Source organism: Mytilus edulis, chromosome 14 (assembly GCF_963676685.1).
Source record: "Mytilus edulis chromosome 14, xbMytEdul2.2, whole genome shotgun sequence".
Lineage (NCBI taxonomy): Eukaryota > Metazoa > Mollusca > Bivalvia > Mytilida > Mytilidae > Mytilus > Mytilus edulis.
This window is the reverse complement of record NC_092357.1, coordinates 4,661,581-4,680,151: the sequence shown is the minus strand read 5'-3', so window position 1 is coordinate 4,680,151 and position 18,571 is coordinate 4,661,581. Positions and strand designations below refer to the sequence as shown.

The 18,571-nt window shown below is 30.7% G+C and overlaps 1 protein-coding gene across 1 annotated transcript; it reads left to right on the top strand.

The window, feature by feature from the left end:
• The first annotated feature begins 1,629 nt into the window (after positions 1-1,629).
• Positions 1,630-9,902, top strand: LOC139503415 (uncharacterized). Its single transcript, XM_071293195.1, has 4 exons — positions 1,630-1,680; positions 5,032-5,130; positions 6,888-6,986; positions 9,474-9,902. Exons 1-4 carry the CDS (start codon positions 1,630-1,632, stop codon positions 9,900-9,902), a joined length of 678 nt encoding a protein of 225 aa, XP_071149296.1.
• Positions 9,903-18,571: the final 8,669 nt, after the last annotated feature.

Below are 18,571 nucleotides of genomic sequence, written 5' to 3'. Positions count from 1 at the left end.
ATCGATATCACAATTATTTGCGTCATCAACAGAATTTATATTCATAGACGAAAACATATCATCTAATATGTGTTCAAAAGAGGTTTTACAATCTATGATTTTATCTGAAACTGAAAGAAAAGAACTAACCTGGTGCCTCAACATAGCTTCCCATACTTGTAATAAAAATCTATGGGTTACAGCAAATTTAGTACAATCAGTTAAAATTCTGTATGTTGAGCCATGATGTAATTTGGATGCAAGTTGTTTCAGACCAGCATCCAAATACACTTTCATAAATATTGGCAATAGATTGTTGAGTATGTGCCAATCCCATGGGTATGGAAGAACCCAGGACAAGTTTGCACCATACTCACTCTTTAACTTAATCAAATGGTCATAACGTTTGCCATCCCCTACTACAACAATATATTTGCACGATTTACCAATTTCAAATTTATCGTGCAAAATGTTAAGCACCTTAAGAACTGTTTCTTTTTTGTCGGCAGCATCATCTAGAACAGCAACAGATGTAAAATCAGACTTCTCAGTTTTTTCTGATGGAATGGAAAGAAAAGTTTTAATTCCAGGTATCTGTATCTGTTTGTCATGTAGCAAACATTTGGTAAACCCATACCTATGTACCAAGTCAGTGAATTCAGTAAAGGAGGCAGCTTCTCTAGGGTTAACATCCAAAAATGAATCAGTCAAGTTTTCAAATTGATTCCCCTGCCTGGATCGGGAGGGTCCAATTTTATCATCTGGATTTACAATAGACTAAATAAAGTCGCATGTTAGGAACGATCTCTAGATAACGCTGTGCAAGTTGAAACTTTATCAACAATAGCAACAGCACTTGAAATTAAGTCTACCTCACATGGACTGCTTTTAATGTCTGAAGTACATGTAATAATATTAGCTTCAGATGAAATACCATTAACAAGCAAAGGAACAACACTATCATCTAAATCAGTACCACAAGACTCAGAACTGCTGATACTAGTAAGTAAAGAATGACAAGGAGTTACTGCCTGTATGGTTGTTCCATGAAAACCACTCTTATATTTACCTACACCAACAACAGAATAACACTGATTTTTATCTAAGTTATCAAAACTAGCTACAACGAAACTGTTTGAAGTAAGAAACCTTTTCTGCTGTTCTAACTGCCTACATCTGTTGGTAATGTACCTTCTTAAAGAATCTTTTGACACTCCAAGACCTAGTCTAGCATTTATTGATAGAAATGTAGACGAGGCATTAGAGAACTTGTCACAAATATCAGTCACGAGAAGATGTAAAGGTTGTACACACTGAGCATTTTGACAATTAAATATACAGCTACACATATACAATCTTGGAAATGCTCTATTTACATTAAATGGGGTCTCAATATAATGATGATCCCATGATGCAACAGTTTTTACAAATTCTTTGTCCTCTTTGTCAGTTGCACTCAACCTATATAAAAAGTTCCACAGAACTGGGGGAATCTGATTTATTTCATGCTTAGCATCAAAAGCATGTATATGAGGCAAACATGAGTTTGCGGTCTTACCTGCAGTATATGATTTAACAAAAGACCTCAATATTTGGAGTGCTTCACTCAAAATTTCATGTTTTGGTGTAATTTTATTTTTCATAGCTATAATGGTAGAATTTTTTTCTATCAACTGTTCACTGATATCATTTTTCTCAGATGTAAGCTGGTTATTTTTAACAGTTAGACTATGTAAACAATTTATAAAATTTATCCCGTTTCTATATATTAAACGTCCATCCTGTTTTCTTTTAGGCACAAAAACCTGTAAACACTTACTGAATCTAATTTTCAACATTCTAAAAATCCATTTAGTGTTGTGCTGTAATTTTTTTTAGATCAGTTTCAGATATAACATATTGAAATTTCGCTATATTAATAAGTAAATATTGTTTGAGCTTTTCATATATATTTGGAAGCAACAAAGATTCTTCCTTCAAAAAGGATTATAAAACAATATCTTTAATTTGCTCAAAAGTATAAAGATCTATATTTTCTTGGCTAACAGACTCATCAAACTTAAATTTATGAACTTGTTCACACATATATTGGGAAGTTTGATATTTCAAATGTTCCCCAGCATCAGACCTACAAAATGCATTGAAATTTTTGTAACATAATGAACAGCAAAATATTTTTTCTCTAGTATCTACATCAGTGTCATGTTGTAATTCTAATTTTAAATATTTTGTGAAAATATCAACATTCTCTTTAACTATAGAAATAAACCTCTTACTGGAGGACTTTTCACATATGACACACTCAACATGCTGAGATATTTCTCTTTTAAAATTACTTAAAGCATTATAATGAACATGACATAAAATATCATTTACATTACATTTGTCTGGAAATTTATCTAAAAAGTTTATATCAAATTTTCTTTCTAGTAAATTTGGATCAATAGATGTCAAGTGATCACCTTTTTCTGAGCATAAATTAAAATTATGGAGAAAACATGGACTTTTACTTTCATTTGCTCCATCTATATTTGAACAATTTTTTTTTTATGATGAAACTCCAATTTCATTTTCCTCAGTAACTTTTGCAAATGCACGTTTAAATTTCATTTCGCATGTTCTGCAAATACAAGCTCTTTCAGAATAATTATACATCTGAACAATGAACTGAAAAAAGTCATAATTATCAGTCTTTTTCTGGATAAGATCAATATACCTATCATTGTGACGTTCACAGTGAATGCAAGGTCCAGACTCTCTTTCAGGATGTGTCTTAAAACAGTCGGTCTTTTTAGACATATTTTTTAATTTATCAAAATAATCTCGGTAAGGTTTAAGTTCGAGCGTTCCTGATGAAGGACTTGAGCGTACCTGATGAAGGACCTACATAATTGTAAGCTTTTCTGACGAAGGACCCGAGCGTACCTAATGAAGGACCTACATAATTGTAAGCTTTTCTGATAAAGGACCTGAGCGTACCTAATGAAGGACCTACATAATTGTAAGCTTTTCTGACGAAGGACCCGAGCGTACCTGATGAAGGACCTACATAATTGTAAGCTTTTCTGACGAAGGACCTGAGCGTACCTAATGAAGGACCTGAATATAAACAAAAATGTTGTGTTTGCTACATGTGTATTCACATTTATTTTATATTTGTACTAGATATTTTTAAAATCATACCAAGCCATATACAACCCACAAACAAGCTATGTGACATATATGCTGAAAATGAATACACAACATTTTAAACTATAAACAATGAAATAATTCTTTTCATTGAAATACTGAAATGGGTACTAAATTCTAAAATGTAATGCTAGAACATGATGAACTTGAAGAACTTTCTCATGTTGCCCTGGATTCATGTATATTCAAGTATGGTTACTAAAATGCAAAAGTTGCAAACGTAATTTAACAAATAACATAAATAAAACACAACACAAAGAATACAATAAGGATGTCAATAATCTGGAAAACCTGAAATATGTTAAAAATATTTTACCAGAATGGACCAATATTTAACAAAATTGCAATGCTGTTGACAATCAATGGGTAGTTGTGTGGGTTCGGTTTTACATAACTATTTCAGTTTTTAAAAGAAAAAAAAAATGATTTAGTACAGGTTGAACTTTTTTTCTATGCAAGACAACTAAACACTATCATCACACGACCTCAATAAAGAAATTAAAATGTAGATGAAATTATGACAAAGCAAAAGTTTGTGTTGACAAAATTAAAATTTAATGGCAGGACGGGGGCGTTGAATTACCATGCGGTCTATAAAATGCTTGGATTTTAGCCTCGAAAAAGGGTCAATATCTCGCTGTATACCGATCTGATCTATGTAAATGATGTAAGGAATATTGTTCAGACCTTTCTACATTTGAATCAATAATTATGATGAAAAAATAATGGGATTTTGTGAGCTTAGAAACCTGCTATTTATGAATGTCTGTTGAAAAAGGCGCTGAATGATTGATGCGCTTCCTTTTCAAAGCCTCAGTTGCAGTTTGACAAGGAGTGATGGGTAATTATGCAAATAATTGGGGACATCCATCATCATTAATGCTATTTTTGGTCATTTTATTTTCAAATATAGATTAGGATACAAATGTGTCAGTTATTTTCAGAAGGGGAAAACACCCGCCATATTTTTGTCTTCCAAAACAACGTAGTCACTTGTCATTTTCAGAAGCTCGTTTCTTGTAAAATAAAATCTCCTGAAAAGACAAAATAGCATCTTCACCTGTAAAACTTACCTATATAACTACTTAATGATGAAATGACACAAGTTTAATTGTCTTTAATAATAAATTTCTTGAAAAATCACGCGTACACGATGTAAACAAATTACCGAGATGGGGCTATACTGTCGCCGTCTATGTAAAAATCGCGATTGTCGCCCTTGATTTTTTGGCCGTTACGTCATATTGAAGGAGGCGCAGAACCGATCCGTGGCTTTCCCACTGAAACACACGTTACACCATTTGACGCATCCCTGTTTGTTAAATGTTATGTCTGAGTGTTGCGGATGGAGGACATTCTAGACCGCTTCATCGACGGCGTCATCATCTTCTGTGTTATAGTCGTCATCATTCGGGAAAGTCGTATAAGTCTTTAGCTTTGATAGATGTTCATAGTACACATCCTAATATAGTTTTCGATGCCTGTTATATCGTGCCTATTCCTCCTATTTTATAAGACACTATATTTTTATATATCATTAGGGAAACATTATATAGCATTGTTTTGAAAAAATAACACAACGGACAGCAATATTTAGTGTTATTACGATTGTACAGGTAGGAACTATAGCTTCGACAATGGCGCAAAAAAAGAAGTTTGAAGCACAATATGTCGGACTTAACATTTTAAATATAAACACTGTTGCTTTGTCATCAATACCTTTGTATTCATAGAAAAGCTATTCGTGTATCTGTAATATGTGGGGTTTTTTTTGTTAACAGAGACAAGAGATGCATACACAACACGTCAGTTATATATTTTTTATTTCATAATATGTTAAAATTTTATTTTTTTTCAATCCAGGTTGGTTACACTGCACTTCACATTGCTGTTTATCACAGATACACAGATATCGTCAAGTTGCTGATTGTTGGTGGCATTGATCTCAATACGAAGAATGGGGTGAGTGGATTATAAGTTAAACTTACAATTATATTGAATCATCTATAATAACAAAAATCAAATCAACTTCATCATATGTGCATGTCACACTAGACACATTTTGTTTTCTAGTCTGGATACTCCTTAGTAAGATATCACTTGCAACATTAGTGATATGTGACAAATTAGTATCTTCAATAACAAACACTGAAGCATAGAGAACAATGGACAAGTGTGTTGACTTAAAATTTTCCCAGATTTGAGGTCACAATATATCAAGAAAACAAAAGGATATATTTTACTAATACTAAATATCCAGGCTAAAATAGGGCTTACACATAGATATAGACTTTATATCAGTCACGGACCCGCGATATCGCAGATGTGTTGTAGTATCAATTAACTTTGTATAAAAATGACACATTACATCCACGCGTTCCATCACCAATCCGAATTCCGATAGCAATTTTTTTTTTCGGAATACTCTGTATAAAGACTATTATCATTTTATTCTAATTATATCACAAAAAACTGATGTAAAGATGCTAGTAGTTCTAGGATTGCAATTGTTTAGCAACAATAAAAAATTAGGCAAATAATCATCAAAGGTACCAGGATGATAATTTATTACGCCAGATGCGCGTTTCGTCTACATAAGATTCACCAGTGACGCTCATATCAAAATATTTATAAAGCCAAACAAGTACAAAGTTGAAGAGCATTGCGGATCCAAAATTCCAAAAAAGTTGTGCCAAATACGGCTAAGGTAATCTATGCCTTGGATAAGAAAATCGTCAATACCAAAACATTCATTAACAACATCATATGTGATGTCAAACTAGACGCAATTAGCTTTCTAGTGTGTGTGTGTGAATACTCTTTAGTAAAGTAAGGTTGCAAAATTAGTGAAAAGTGACAAATTAGAATCATCCATAACAAATATTGTAGAATGCAGAATATTGGAAAAGTTTGTTGACTTAAAAAAAAAATCCTAAGGTTGTGGTCACACTTTATCGAGAAAACAAATGGGCAAATTGTAACAGTTCTAGTGGTGAAGCTTACAATAAACGACAATTTAAATGTGATGAGAAACTACTGACATTGCACTGTTTTGTAATTTTACACATTATATGATATGGTTAACATAGAATAACAGAAAACACGATTGTATAGAGTGAGCAACAAAACAACATATTGACGTTGGTTATGTTTCGATAGTCAACGTTGACCGAACATCTTTTCGTAACCAACTTGAACAAGATGACGGCGACAATAACACCGCCATTAACATAATTAATTTTCACTGCAAAGTTAATCGTTAACTAAAATAATACACAAACACATACACATTCATTTGTTAACATAGTACACATGCTTATATAGTTGTCGATGCCTGTTATATTGTGCCTATTCCTTCTATTTTATAAGACACTTTATTTTTATATATCTTTAAGGAAACATTATTTAGCATTGTTTTGAAAAAAATAACACAACGGACAGCAATATTTAGTGTTATTACGATTGTACAGGTAGGAACTATAGCTTCGACAATTGGCGTAAAAAAATAAGTTTGAAGCATAATATGTCGGACTTAACATTTTAAATATAAACACTGTTGCTTTGTCATCAATAACTTTGTATTCATAGATACGCTATTCGTGTATCTGTAATATGTGGGTTTTTTTTTGTTAACAGAGACAAGAGATGCATACACAACACGTCAGTTATATATTTTTTATTTCATAATATGTTAAAATTGTATTTTTTTTTCAATCCAGGTTGGTGACACTGCACTTCACATTGCTGTTTATCACAGATACACAGAAATCGTAAAGTTGCTGATTGATGGTGGCATTGATCTCAATATACAGGATCGGGTCAGTGGATTATAAGTTTAACTTACAATTATATTGAATTATCATTAATAACAAAAAGCAAATCAACTTCATCATATGTGCATGTCACACTACTAGACACATTTTGTTTTCTGGTCTGGATACTCCTTAGTAAGATATCACTTAAGGTTGCAACATTAGTGATATGTGACAAATTAGTATCTTCCATAACAAACACTGAAGCGTAGAGAACAATGGACAAGTGTGTTGACTTAAATTTTTCCCAGATTTGAGGTCACAATATATCAAGAAAACAAAAGGATATTTTTTACTAATACTAAACATCCAGGCTAATTGGTTATCAAAGGTACCAGGATTATAATTTAGTACGCCAGACGCGCGTTTCGTCTACATAAGACTCATCAGTGACGCTCATATCGAAATATTATAAAGCCAAACAAGAACAAAGTTGCAGAGCATTTAAAATCCAAAATTCCAAAAACGGCTAAGGTAATCTATGCCTGGGATAAGAAAATCGTCAATACCAAAACATTCATTTACAGCATCATATGTGATGTCAAACTAGACGCAATTAGCTTTCTAGTGTGTGTGTGTGGATACTCTTTAGTAAAGTAAGGTTGCAAAATTAGTGAAAAGTGACAAATAAGAATCATCCATAACAAATATTGTAGAATGCAGAATATTGGAAAAGTTTGTTGACTACTGGGCTTACACATAGATATAGACTTTATATCAGTCACGGACCCGCGATATCGCAGATGTGTTGTAGTATCAATTAACTTTATATAAAAATGACACATTACATACACGCGTTCCATCACCAATCCGAATTCTGATAGCAAATTTTTTTTCGGAAGACTCCGTATAAAGACTATTATCATTTCATTGTAATTATATCACAAAAAGCTGATGTAAAGATGCTAGTATTTCTAGAATTGCAATTCAAAGAACAACAATCAATAATTAGGCAAATAATTATCAAAAGTACCAGGATTATAATTTAGTACGCCAGACGCGCGTTTCGTCTACACAAGATTCATCAGTGACGCTCATATCAAAATATTTATAAAGCCAAACAAGTACAAAGTTGAAGAGCATTGCGGATCCAAAATTCCAAAAACGGCTAAGGTAATCTATGCCTTGGATAAGAAAATCGTCAATACCAACACTAGTAGCACGATTTCAGTCTGAAACGGTCATTTTGGTCTGATCGTATCTTAATTGACTGGATTTACCGCTAGAGGAAAACGTCAAGATTTGTCAGATCGTTAAGTCTCCATTCGGATCGATAGTCTCATTAGGTAAATTAGTCGGTTAAGGCATGTCAAGATATTTAAAACTGTATCGTCTAGCGAGCTGTTTAGATCCGTTAAGATCGTGTCAGACCAAAACAGACCATGGATACAAACTGACGTCAAGATGTTGTCAGACCGTGTCCAGTCGTGTTCAGATTTTAATAATTTGGACACAAAACGAGTGAAACTTTCCCATTATTTATCAGGGGTTGCTCCCCTTTCAAGAATAAAATAAAACTGTGAAAGAAGACGATTTTTTTTAACTGAAAGTCTACCACGTCCCCTTAATCATGTTATTTAAATAAAACAAATATTCAATTTGAATTCTAACTTCTTCCTATTTAATTATTTAACAGACGTAACTATTTTTAAATATTGTAAATGAATGCATAATCATTTATCTTTTTATGTTACTTATATAAATTGCATTTGAGTAAATTTGAGGCAGGGAAAAAAATATATATATAACTCTGTCTTTTATCGTTTTCCGTTTATTGTCATGACATTGTCCGTTTATTTTTGTCAGACTCATGCGTTTGACTTTCGATCTTTATTTTTTAATGTGTCTATAATTCGAGAGCCTTTTGTAAAAAAAACCAAATACCAGAAGCCTTCGTTAAAAAATAAAGTTTGAATATTATAGCAGAAAAAGGCTGATAAATTCATTCAAATTTATATTTCAAATAGGATAAATAATCAAGAAAATGTTTACATTTAAAGACCAGGTTACATATATATTACATGCATACAGCATAATAAAGCTGGTTTAATTTGAATGACTATCCATCAGGGACATTTTTCGACGATAATTAATCAAATCTGACAAGTTTTATTAAAAACGGAAAATAATTCTTCGCCCGTAAACGATTTAACGTTACCGTACCCTCTTTATTTTTGTTGCAATCCGCATGTGTGTCGGCAGTGTCAGCGCTTCTAATACCAAATTTATTTTACACAAAATCGTTGACATGGTAGAAGGAAACTATAGTACAATATAAGCTGAGCTGGAAATTGCAATTGGTGAGTAAAAATGAATAATATTTTAATACATGTCTATCAGAATAATCATTGATCATGGATCATCATCCAAGAGTTTGAAGGAAAAATGTTCACATTTGTTAAATTTGTGCGTACAGGTATGAATCGACGTTCCAATACTCCACACTCTTGCATAGTAGCCTGTTTAAAGGCAAAGTAAGAATTTGGACATAAGCAAGCAGATTGTACAGATGATTTAAGTAGCAATCACGAGGACGCTACTAATGAACAATCAGATGCCAATGATGCAGATACTGAAGACAATGAAGCACCTCAATTCCAATCGATACTTCAGCCATTAACCTCAATGGCGTCATTCAGCATAAATCTAGATCAAGGCAATAAATCACCTGCAAAAAAAAGTGGAGATAATGTGAAAGACCTACCAGATCCTGTAGGAGACCGTAGTAGAAACAGAAGGGGTAGAAACAACAAAAACAAAAAGAATGATAAACCTGAAGGAAATATTGAACAGTATTTTAATGGACAAGCATCTGAAAATACTGATACACCTAAAGTTAAAAACACAGGCAAGAGAAATGCAACAACCCCGACAGAAGATAAACATAAAGATGCTGGACTCATACAAAAGACTAAAACTTAAGTCCAGAAACGATAAAGTTATGTAATACCAAAAGATCAAAATAAACAATCATGATTAGCAATTGTAAATATTTGAATATAATTATTTTAGATAGCTTATTTTTATCACAAGTAAACAAAAAATGAGTGTGATGTAATAAATGATTACATACATTCAGGGATGAATATTCATGAAACTAGAAAATATGAAATAGTTAAATGTAACACAAGATACAAAAAGAATGAATTTGTATATAAATCGCCTCACATTGAGTCATGTATGAATAATAACAGCAATTATAATACAGATTATTTATTTGATATAATTCAAGATATTAGAATTCAGAAATATAAATATAAATACAAGTCCAAAACAGTATATTCATATCTATTATTTATTGTCATATTCATCAGACTTAAAGTTCTGATATCACACATTTTGTACAATCTATTTATAGAACATTACATGTTCAAATGCTTGATTACACATAGGACATTCTCTTTATATTGTTTAATTAAAGATGTCCATTTGTCAATAACTATGTCTCACTTATCAGCTACGCAAAGGGATTTTCCGTTGATAACTAATTTGTTGAAAATACATTCCAATTCTAAAAATAGAATAATCTCGACGATTGCTAAGTACATTCCAGGTGATATTATTATCTTTCACTATTCACATAATACATCCAGTTTCTTTCAAATTAAATCCACTTATAGCATATTCTATAAACACAGCTACAAGCAGTTCGATTCCACGATATTCGATCACTGTTTTTATTCATGCCAAGCCTTTATCAGTGTCAAGGTCGTTAGGCAGCTGAAAAAAGAAAACAAGACGTGCTATTTATTGAACCAAGAAAATATGTTTCCAAAAAATGTATCACTAATCAAAAGAATGAAATGAATATATCCTACCTAAACGAATATAAGCAGACAATTTTATATTGCTTAATATTACTTGTCAAATTTAGTACATGTTTACACAAAAGATACTGCTCATTTTATATAGAAGATATTAATTCATGTTCTAAAAGTAAAATACATGTATGTATGGAACAAATACTTTATATAGATTTGAGTTTATTTGATATATATATATATATGCATCTGTATTGTCATACAGGAATTTATTAGCTTGAATATGTTAACATGCCAGTATTTTAAACACATACCAATTTTAATTAGAAAATTATGACCAAAAAAATACATATTTGCTCCTTAAAATGTCAGGGTCTTGGTGCAAAAGAGAAAAGACAAAGATTATATATGTGGATGAAGTATCAAAAATGTAACATATTGTTTGTACAGGAAAGTCATTTTACAGACAAATTGAAAATAAATTTAGAATATGAATTTAAAGGTCAACAATATCACAGCTTTGGAACCTCACAATCAAAAGGAGTCTCAATCTTCATAAATAATGAGATAGATTGTAAATTTATAGATAAATTTCAAGATGAGGAAGGCAGGTTAATCCTTTTAAATATTGAAATTGAAGACAGTATATATACCTTGGTAAATATTTATGCACCAAACATACCCCAAAAAAGAAATGTCTTCTTTAAAAAAGTTAAAGATGTTATAACTAAAAATAGCTTAGGAATGGTCATTATAGGAGGAGACATGAATGACACCTTAACTAATATAGACAACAAGCATAATATGTCAAAAAAGTCCTTTAAAGAAAAAAAGGCTGTACCCAGCTTAAAATCTTTAATAAAAATGCATAAGTTAAGTGATATGTGGCGAGAAATACATGGTAAAACAATATAATTTACTTGGAGAAGGAAAAATAACATCAATGAAGCATCAAGAATTGATTTCTTTTTAACCTGTCCTGAAATACGAACTCAAATAGAATCAACAGATATAAGACCAGCCATTATAACCCATACAGATCATCAAGCAATATCTCTTATGATAAACTGTAGATCACAACAAAAAGGAAAAGGATATTTTAAAATAAATAATAGTGTTTTAGAAAATAATGAGTATCAAAACATAATTAAAAAACTTATAAAACAGTATGAATGTAAAGTATTACTTAACAATGACGTTGGGCTTCAATGGGATCTCTTTAAAACAGAGGTGCGAGACTATACTATAGCAATCTGTAAAAGGAAAGCACAAAACAATGTAAAAGAAATAAACATTTTAGAAAATAAACTTAAAAAATTAAATGAATGTATAAATTTGAAGTGCCAAGAAGATGTTATTGCCTATTTCGATGATGAAATCAATAAATTAGAAAACAAACTTAGTAATTTATATGAAGCGAAAACTAAAGGGGCACAAATTAGATCTAGAATTAAGTGGGTGGAAGAAGGGGAAAAAATACAAAATTCTTTTTAGGATTAGAAAAATCTAGGCAAACAAAAAAAACAATAACAGCCCTTAAAGATAAAGATGGGGAGATACACAGAGATCCTACAAAAATATTGCAACTTGAAAGAGAATTTTATCAAGATATATACAAAAGTTCAAACCCTAACATAACTTATATTAAAGATTACATTATGAATACAGAAATTGATCATAAATTAACCAATAAAGAAAGTGAAAGTATGGAAGGTCTATTAAGTATCCAGGAATGCACAGAATCTCTATTTAAGATGAAACTCAATAAAGCCCCAGGCATTGATGGTTTAAGTGTAGAGTTTTACAAGATATTTTGGGAAGATCTGAAAGAATTTGCTGTTAATACATTCAATTTTTCATATGAAAAAGGGGAGTTAACTAATTTACAAAAAAAAGGAGTTATTTCCCTTCTACATAAAAAAATGACCCACTATCTTTAGATAACTATAGGCCAATAACATTATTAAATGTAGATACAAAGATTGTAGCTCAGTCATTAGCATAAAGAATTAGTAAAATATTACCACAAATTATTCATGGGGATCAAAATGGGTATTTTAAAAAATAGATATATTGGATATAACCTTGGACAAATTCAAGATATCATTGATTTTGCAGAAAAATTCAACATAGAGGGAGCTCTTCTTTTCTTATATTTCTCTAAAGCTTTTGATTCTGTAGAGTGGGATTTCATGATTTTAGCTTTAAAAAAATTTGGATTCAAAAGTTCAATGTTGAAATGGATTAAAGTTCTATATACTGATATTAAAAGCTCAGTTATAAACAATGGTTGGATTTCAAAACCTATAAGCATTTTTCGTGGGATTAGGCAAGGGTGCCCATGCAGTGCGATAATTTTTGTAATTGCTGTTGAAATTTTAGCATGTAGGATCAGACAAGATCATGACCTCAAAGGCTTTGAAATTAAACTTGATGGCAAAACTCACACATTAAAAATTAGTCAACTAGCAGATGATACCATTCTTTTTCTTAGAACAAAACAAGACATTTCAAAAGCACTTAATATGATTGAAACATTTGGAACATTGTCAGGTTTGAAATTAAACAGAGCTAAAACTGAGGGTGTTTGGCTTGGGAAGCAAAAAAACTGCAAAGATAAACATGAAAATATTAACTGGACAAATATACCTGTAAAAAGCCTAGGTATATATTTTGGTCATAATAAAAAAGAGTGTCAAAGATTAAATGCTGAAAAACTTTTAGAAAAATCAGCAAAAATTATTCTAAATTGGAAAAAGAGAAACTTAACCATGATAGGAAGGATAACAGTTACTAAATCATTAATTATTCCTAATATTACATTTTTAGCATCTGTCTCAACCATAGATAAAGAGTATTTAAACCAGTTTAAAAAAATGATATATGAATTTTTATGGAATAACAAAACAGAAAAAGTTAAACGCGCCGTACTAAGTTACGAAAAATTAAATGGGGGATTAAAAATGATTAATTTAGAGAAATACATAGAAACAATAAAAATAGGTTGGATTAAAAGATTAAATGCAGAGCAATTCTTAAATTGGACGGTAATACCAAAATTTTATTTAAACAAATTTGGAAATAATCTTCTTATATTGCAAATGAATCTGGATAGTATAAATTCAATACCAGATATAAAAAAGATACCAGAGTTTTATCTTGATAAAATCAAAGTTTGGATCAAGAACAAAAATAATATTAATAAATACCCAAAAATCTACAGACTAATCCGCCAACAAGTTATTTGGGGAAATCAGTGGATAAAATTTCAAGAAAAAACATTATTATTCCAAAACTGGATAGATAGCAACATAATATACATAAATGATATCATAGATGAATCTGGAAATATATAACAGAAATATTTATTAGACAAAAACTTAATAAAAAGACAAACTGGATTACTGAATTTTTAAAATTAAAAAAAGCTATACCAAAAGAATGGGTTAAAATATTAGCTAAACAATGTTCAAGAACAACTAATGTACTAACAGATAATGTTGTGTATATTTATGACAAAGATAACTTTAAACAAATTATAAATAAATTAGAAACAAGTAAAATTTACAAAATACTATTAGAACAAGATAAAGAAATACCAATTGGCTTTTACAAATGGAAGAGACTACTAAATTTTGAAAACATAGACAATAAAGCTCAAAACATACTAAAATTTGTTCATAATTATTTGAAAGAAAATAAATTAAAAAATGTTTAGATGGAAACTATTACATTTTATTCTTCCAAACAAAGTTTTATTAAAACAATGGAAAATATGCCAAAACTCAGACTGTAATCACTGTTACATTACAGAAGATTATGAACACTTTTTTATTACAGGCCACTTTCTTGATAAATTTTGGAAAGACATATTTAATCTGTTAGAAAAAGTTAAACTTGGAAAACACATTTTAACACTAAAAAATTTGATTTGGGGTTACAAAATAAATGATATAGAATATTATGATATTAATTTTTTTCTTACAGTTATTATATTTTCAATTCACAAAATACAATATTTGTCAGAGTTAAGAACAAAGAAGATAAATGTATTTTCTGTTTTTAAAACTGAGTTTAGAAATAGGCTCGTTCTACAAAACAATTTTTTTAATCATGAAAGAAAAGGAATATTAGGAAAATTATTTAAGTGTATTTGAATTGTTTGAACTGATAACATGGTTGGTAAAGTTATCATTGTGTATTAATTAATTTATTATCTAATTTTGTATTTATTTATGATGCTTGATATACATTAATTACAATATTTATATTATAATCTGGTACGCGGCATTATACATTACAAAAAAAACCCAAAAAACAGCATAGTTGTTCTTTGATTACCGTAAGACTATTATTCTTTCAAATTATAGCTGTCTTACCTGAATAATGATGTAGATCAAAGATACTTACAATCTTTTTCGATATTGATTGAAAAAAACGTTATCCGGAAACACATGGAAACTGATAGAAGTCATCCCAAACTCGGATGAACTATGAAAATTTTCCGAAAATAAGACCAGATAATATAAATACTTTTATTAATTAGAATAGCATTATTTATCTATATTGATGTAATATTTATAATATTTTGTAAACGACTAACAATATGCAGTTTATCTACCTGAAGAATCCCTGAACTTCTGGTACTAATGAAACAGGGACCTTCACTGAGATAGCTGTGTCAGTGGAGTAATTGTTAACAGCGAGCAATACTGTTGTTGAATAAAAAAAAAAAAAGAATTTGGGCTTGTTAAAACATTGTTCCTGTGATTGGAACCCCCCCCCCCCCCCTTTCATGTTTTTTGGAAGATCAATGCATGATTTGAAAAGTTACATATAAACTAGTATGGTTTAAACCCCCTTTTAAAAATGGCTGGATCCACCCCTGTTTATTGCCTAACATGCATTGACATGTGGGGTATTCACAATGGTATGGTTGTGTGGGATGACCACAGTTACAAGACCCAAACCCCTGATCGAGTATTCCTGCATATTGTATGTTAATGTATTGATAACTGTCACGTCCTAAATTTGCATGAAATATTTGTCACTTTTTTTTATTAACCAATAACCAACCAATCTTCACATGTTAGGATGTAGTCCGAGACAAGCTTGTCTGGCAAAACAGACAAGCTTGTCTGGCAAAACAGCCGTTTGGACGTCAGAGTAATCTCGGACTAGTTACGACGATGATATACCTATTTATATAGCCACTGGTGGGTGATGTACAATAATTATAATTTGTCACATATGTGTTATGAATACCTTCAACATGTTCAAGGCTTGGGTTTGTATATATGCAATAACCTCAAAATTGCTGGGGCAAAAAAAGAGTATATTGATATTGTGACCTAACATGCCTGATTCCAAATGATGAGACGGCATTGCGTCCTTAACAACAATTTTTAACACTTTTTATCTTTTGTGATAAGAAATTTAAGATTTTACCGGGTATGATTCATTATTTTGTTATAAATGATTTGGTATGCTCTAAATTTTGTAAAACTTAAATATATGTTATAACAGAAGAAAAAGAAATTATGTTGAAATTTTTATTTTTATCTTTTGTATATTATTCACTGTCATGACTGTCATGACTAAATAAAAATTAGATCCCACGCATGCGCGGCATAGTTAAATAAGTGCCCGACATGTTATCATCAGTATGTTGATAGATTATAAAGAAGAAGATGAAGAAGAATCTTATAAATACTATTTGCTTTGTCACCATGTCATGTTGGTAGTAATATTCAACAAATTCTATTTTAAAATTAAAAAGCATTATAAATTGATCACAACAAGTATAGTGCTAAAGCCTCTATTAGACAGTAACCCTTCACTGAAGTATACACCTAAGAACACATTGATGTAGAAAGAGAGAACATTTTGTTTTAGAAATAGAACCTCAAAAAAGGGTTTTATTCTTCTTCTCATAAGGGACTTATCAATTAAATTGTATAAGTCATAAATTCATTTCTTTACATCATTAAACTTTGTTGTCAAGCAAATTATGATTGCTAGTTTTCTTCTAGATAAATACAAGTTTATATATCATGTATATAATAAATACTTTATTCTTAATGTATATTTTTTTTGTAGATAAGATATCACATTGGTTTAAGCATGATTCCCAGCCAGATTATGAAGCGGCATATATCATGTATATTAATGTATATATAGGAAATATATAGTGTCACTAAGTTACTCTCATATGGTACCTCATTTGTACCTGTAGCTATAAATTGGGAAATGGTGGATTCATTCATAATTTTGTGTTACTTATTGGTTTGGAAATAACGAGCTAACAGCATTATGTCATGATGTACAGTTGATGGGGTGATCTGATTGGACAAAAAGAAAATTGTGAATTGAACAAATAGCAAACTTACAATTCATAGAAAAAAATGTAGGAAATACAATGTACTACATTAAGTAGGTGACAGAGCATACCTTTGATATATATAGATATATATTTGAAATAAGTAATATTAACAATTTGAAACAAAGAGAATTTAATGATTTCTAGGAATATTAGTAGTGCATCATATCTTAATTCCATGATTATCTTGGATATTTATATCATTAATTATAGAAAATTGGAATAATGGAAATTTCTAGTTTCAGTGAATATCAATCATTGTCAATACTAACAGTGCAGCTTCATGATCATACATCATCTGATTCACCTTGGATAATTATTCATTTGAAATAAGAATTTGGATATAATAAGAGTTTCTATGCTGCCATTGCTATTGTTGGCTACATGTACCACCAGGGAGTGTTAAACCTCCTTTACTTTCCATGAGGGTCTGTCACGGTCCATCACTATTGGTTAGTGTCATATATATGCATGATGATGGAAGTTTTTACCAACCTAGACAAGCTTTACAGCCCTGGCATGGTTGTTGGTTAGAGGCAAATGACAGCTTGCTGTATAGTTTTAATAGTCTGAATGTATCTACATATATTTTAATAATCTTCTAAATTACTGTTCATTCTGAAACTGGCATTTTATAATAGTAGTCAAAAATATTAAACAATACATGTACTTCAAAGTATCATTTTATTTTGTCTCGCCTTACACAAAAGTCATGAAAGTTGGTTGTATATAAGCAATTTGTATTCAGTCTTGGGGTGATGATGTCAGCTATTTTATAGAGCTTTACATTTTAAAAGCTAAAAGAGCTGGATATTTCTTGTCTTGTATTCAGATGCTAGTAGCTAATTAATATGTTATGATGTTTCAGTTTGCCATTATATGTACATTGCACCTGACCCCATGTTCATGGTTCAATGACTGCATGTAAAATATACTTTTACCTAATCAATGAAATGCTCTCTTATACTGTATATTTTATACATGTAATTGGATACATTTTATTGTATATGAGTATCTTGAAAGATCTACTTGTCTATCAGATTTGGTTGACCTGACCTTGACTTTATTTCATGGATAATTTAAGTGATCAAGGTTATTTCAGTTTAATACAATGTTAACATGGTTAGGTTTGTTTCTCAGTTTACACTTCCTAATAAAATTGACACTGGAAATGGGGAATGTGCCAAAAAGACAACAACCCGACTACAGAGCAGACAATAGCCGAAGGTCATCAATGTTTCTCATAAGCTATAAGCTACATTGTACATGTATAGGATCATTCTTTTTTGGCATAATTATGGAATAAATGTAAGTTGTACATGTTTGACATTTTTGAATGGCTTATTTCATCTGACAATGACACCATTTTCATGGTTTTTATGTTTAGTCTTTTTCTGTTTCTATGGTTACTATAAACGTTTAACCATAAATTTGGGGTATGGAAGAACTGT

Coding starts and splice junctions, on each gene's coding strand:
- LOC139503415 (XM_071293195.1), top strand. CDS start 1,630: ATGGTAGAATTTTTTTCTATCAACTGTTCACTGATATCATTTTTCTCA. Junction 5,131..6,887: donor ATCTCAATACGAAGAATGGG/GTGAGTGGATTA, acceptor TTTTCAATCCAG/GTTGGTGACACTGCACTTCA. Junction 6,987..9,473: donor ATCTCAATATACAGGATCGG/GTCAGTGGATTA, acceptor TTTGGACATAAG/CAAGCAGATTGTACAGATGA.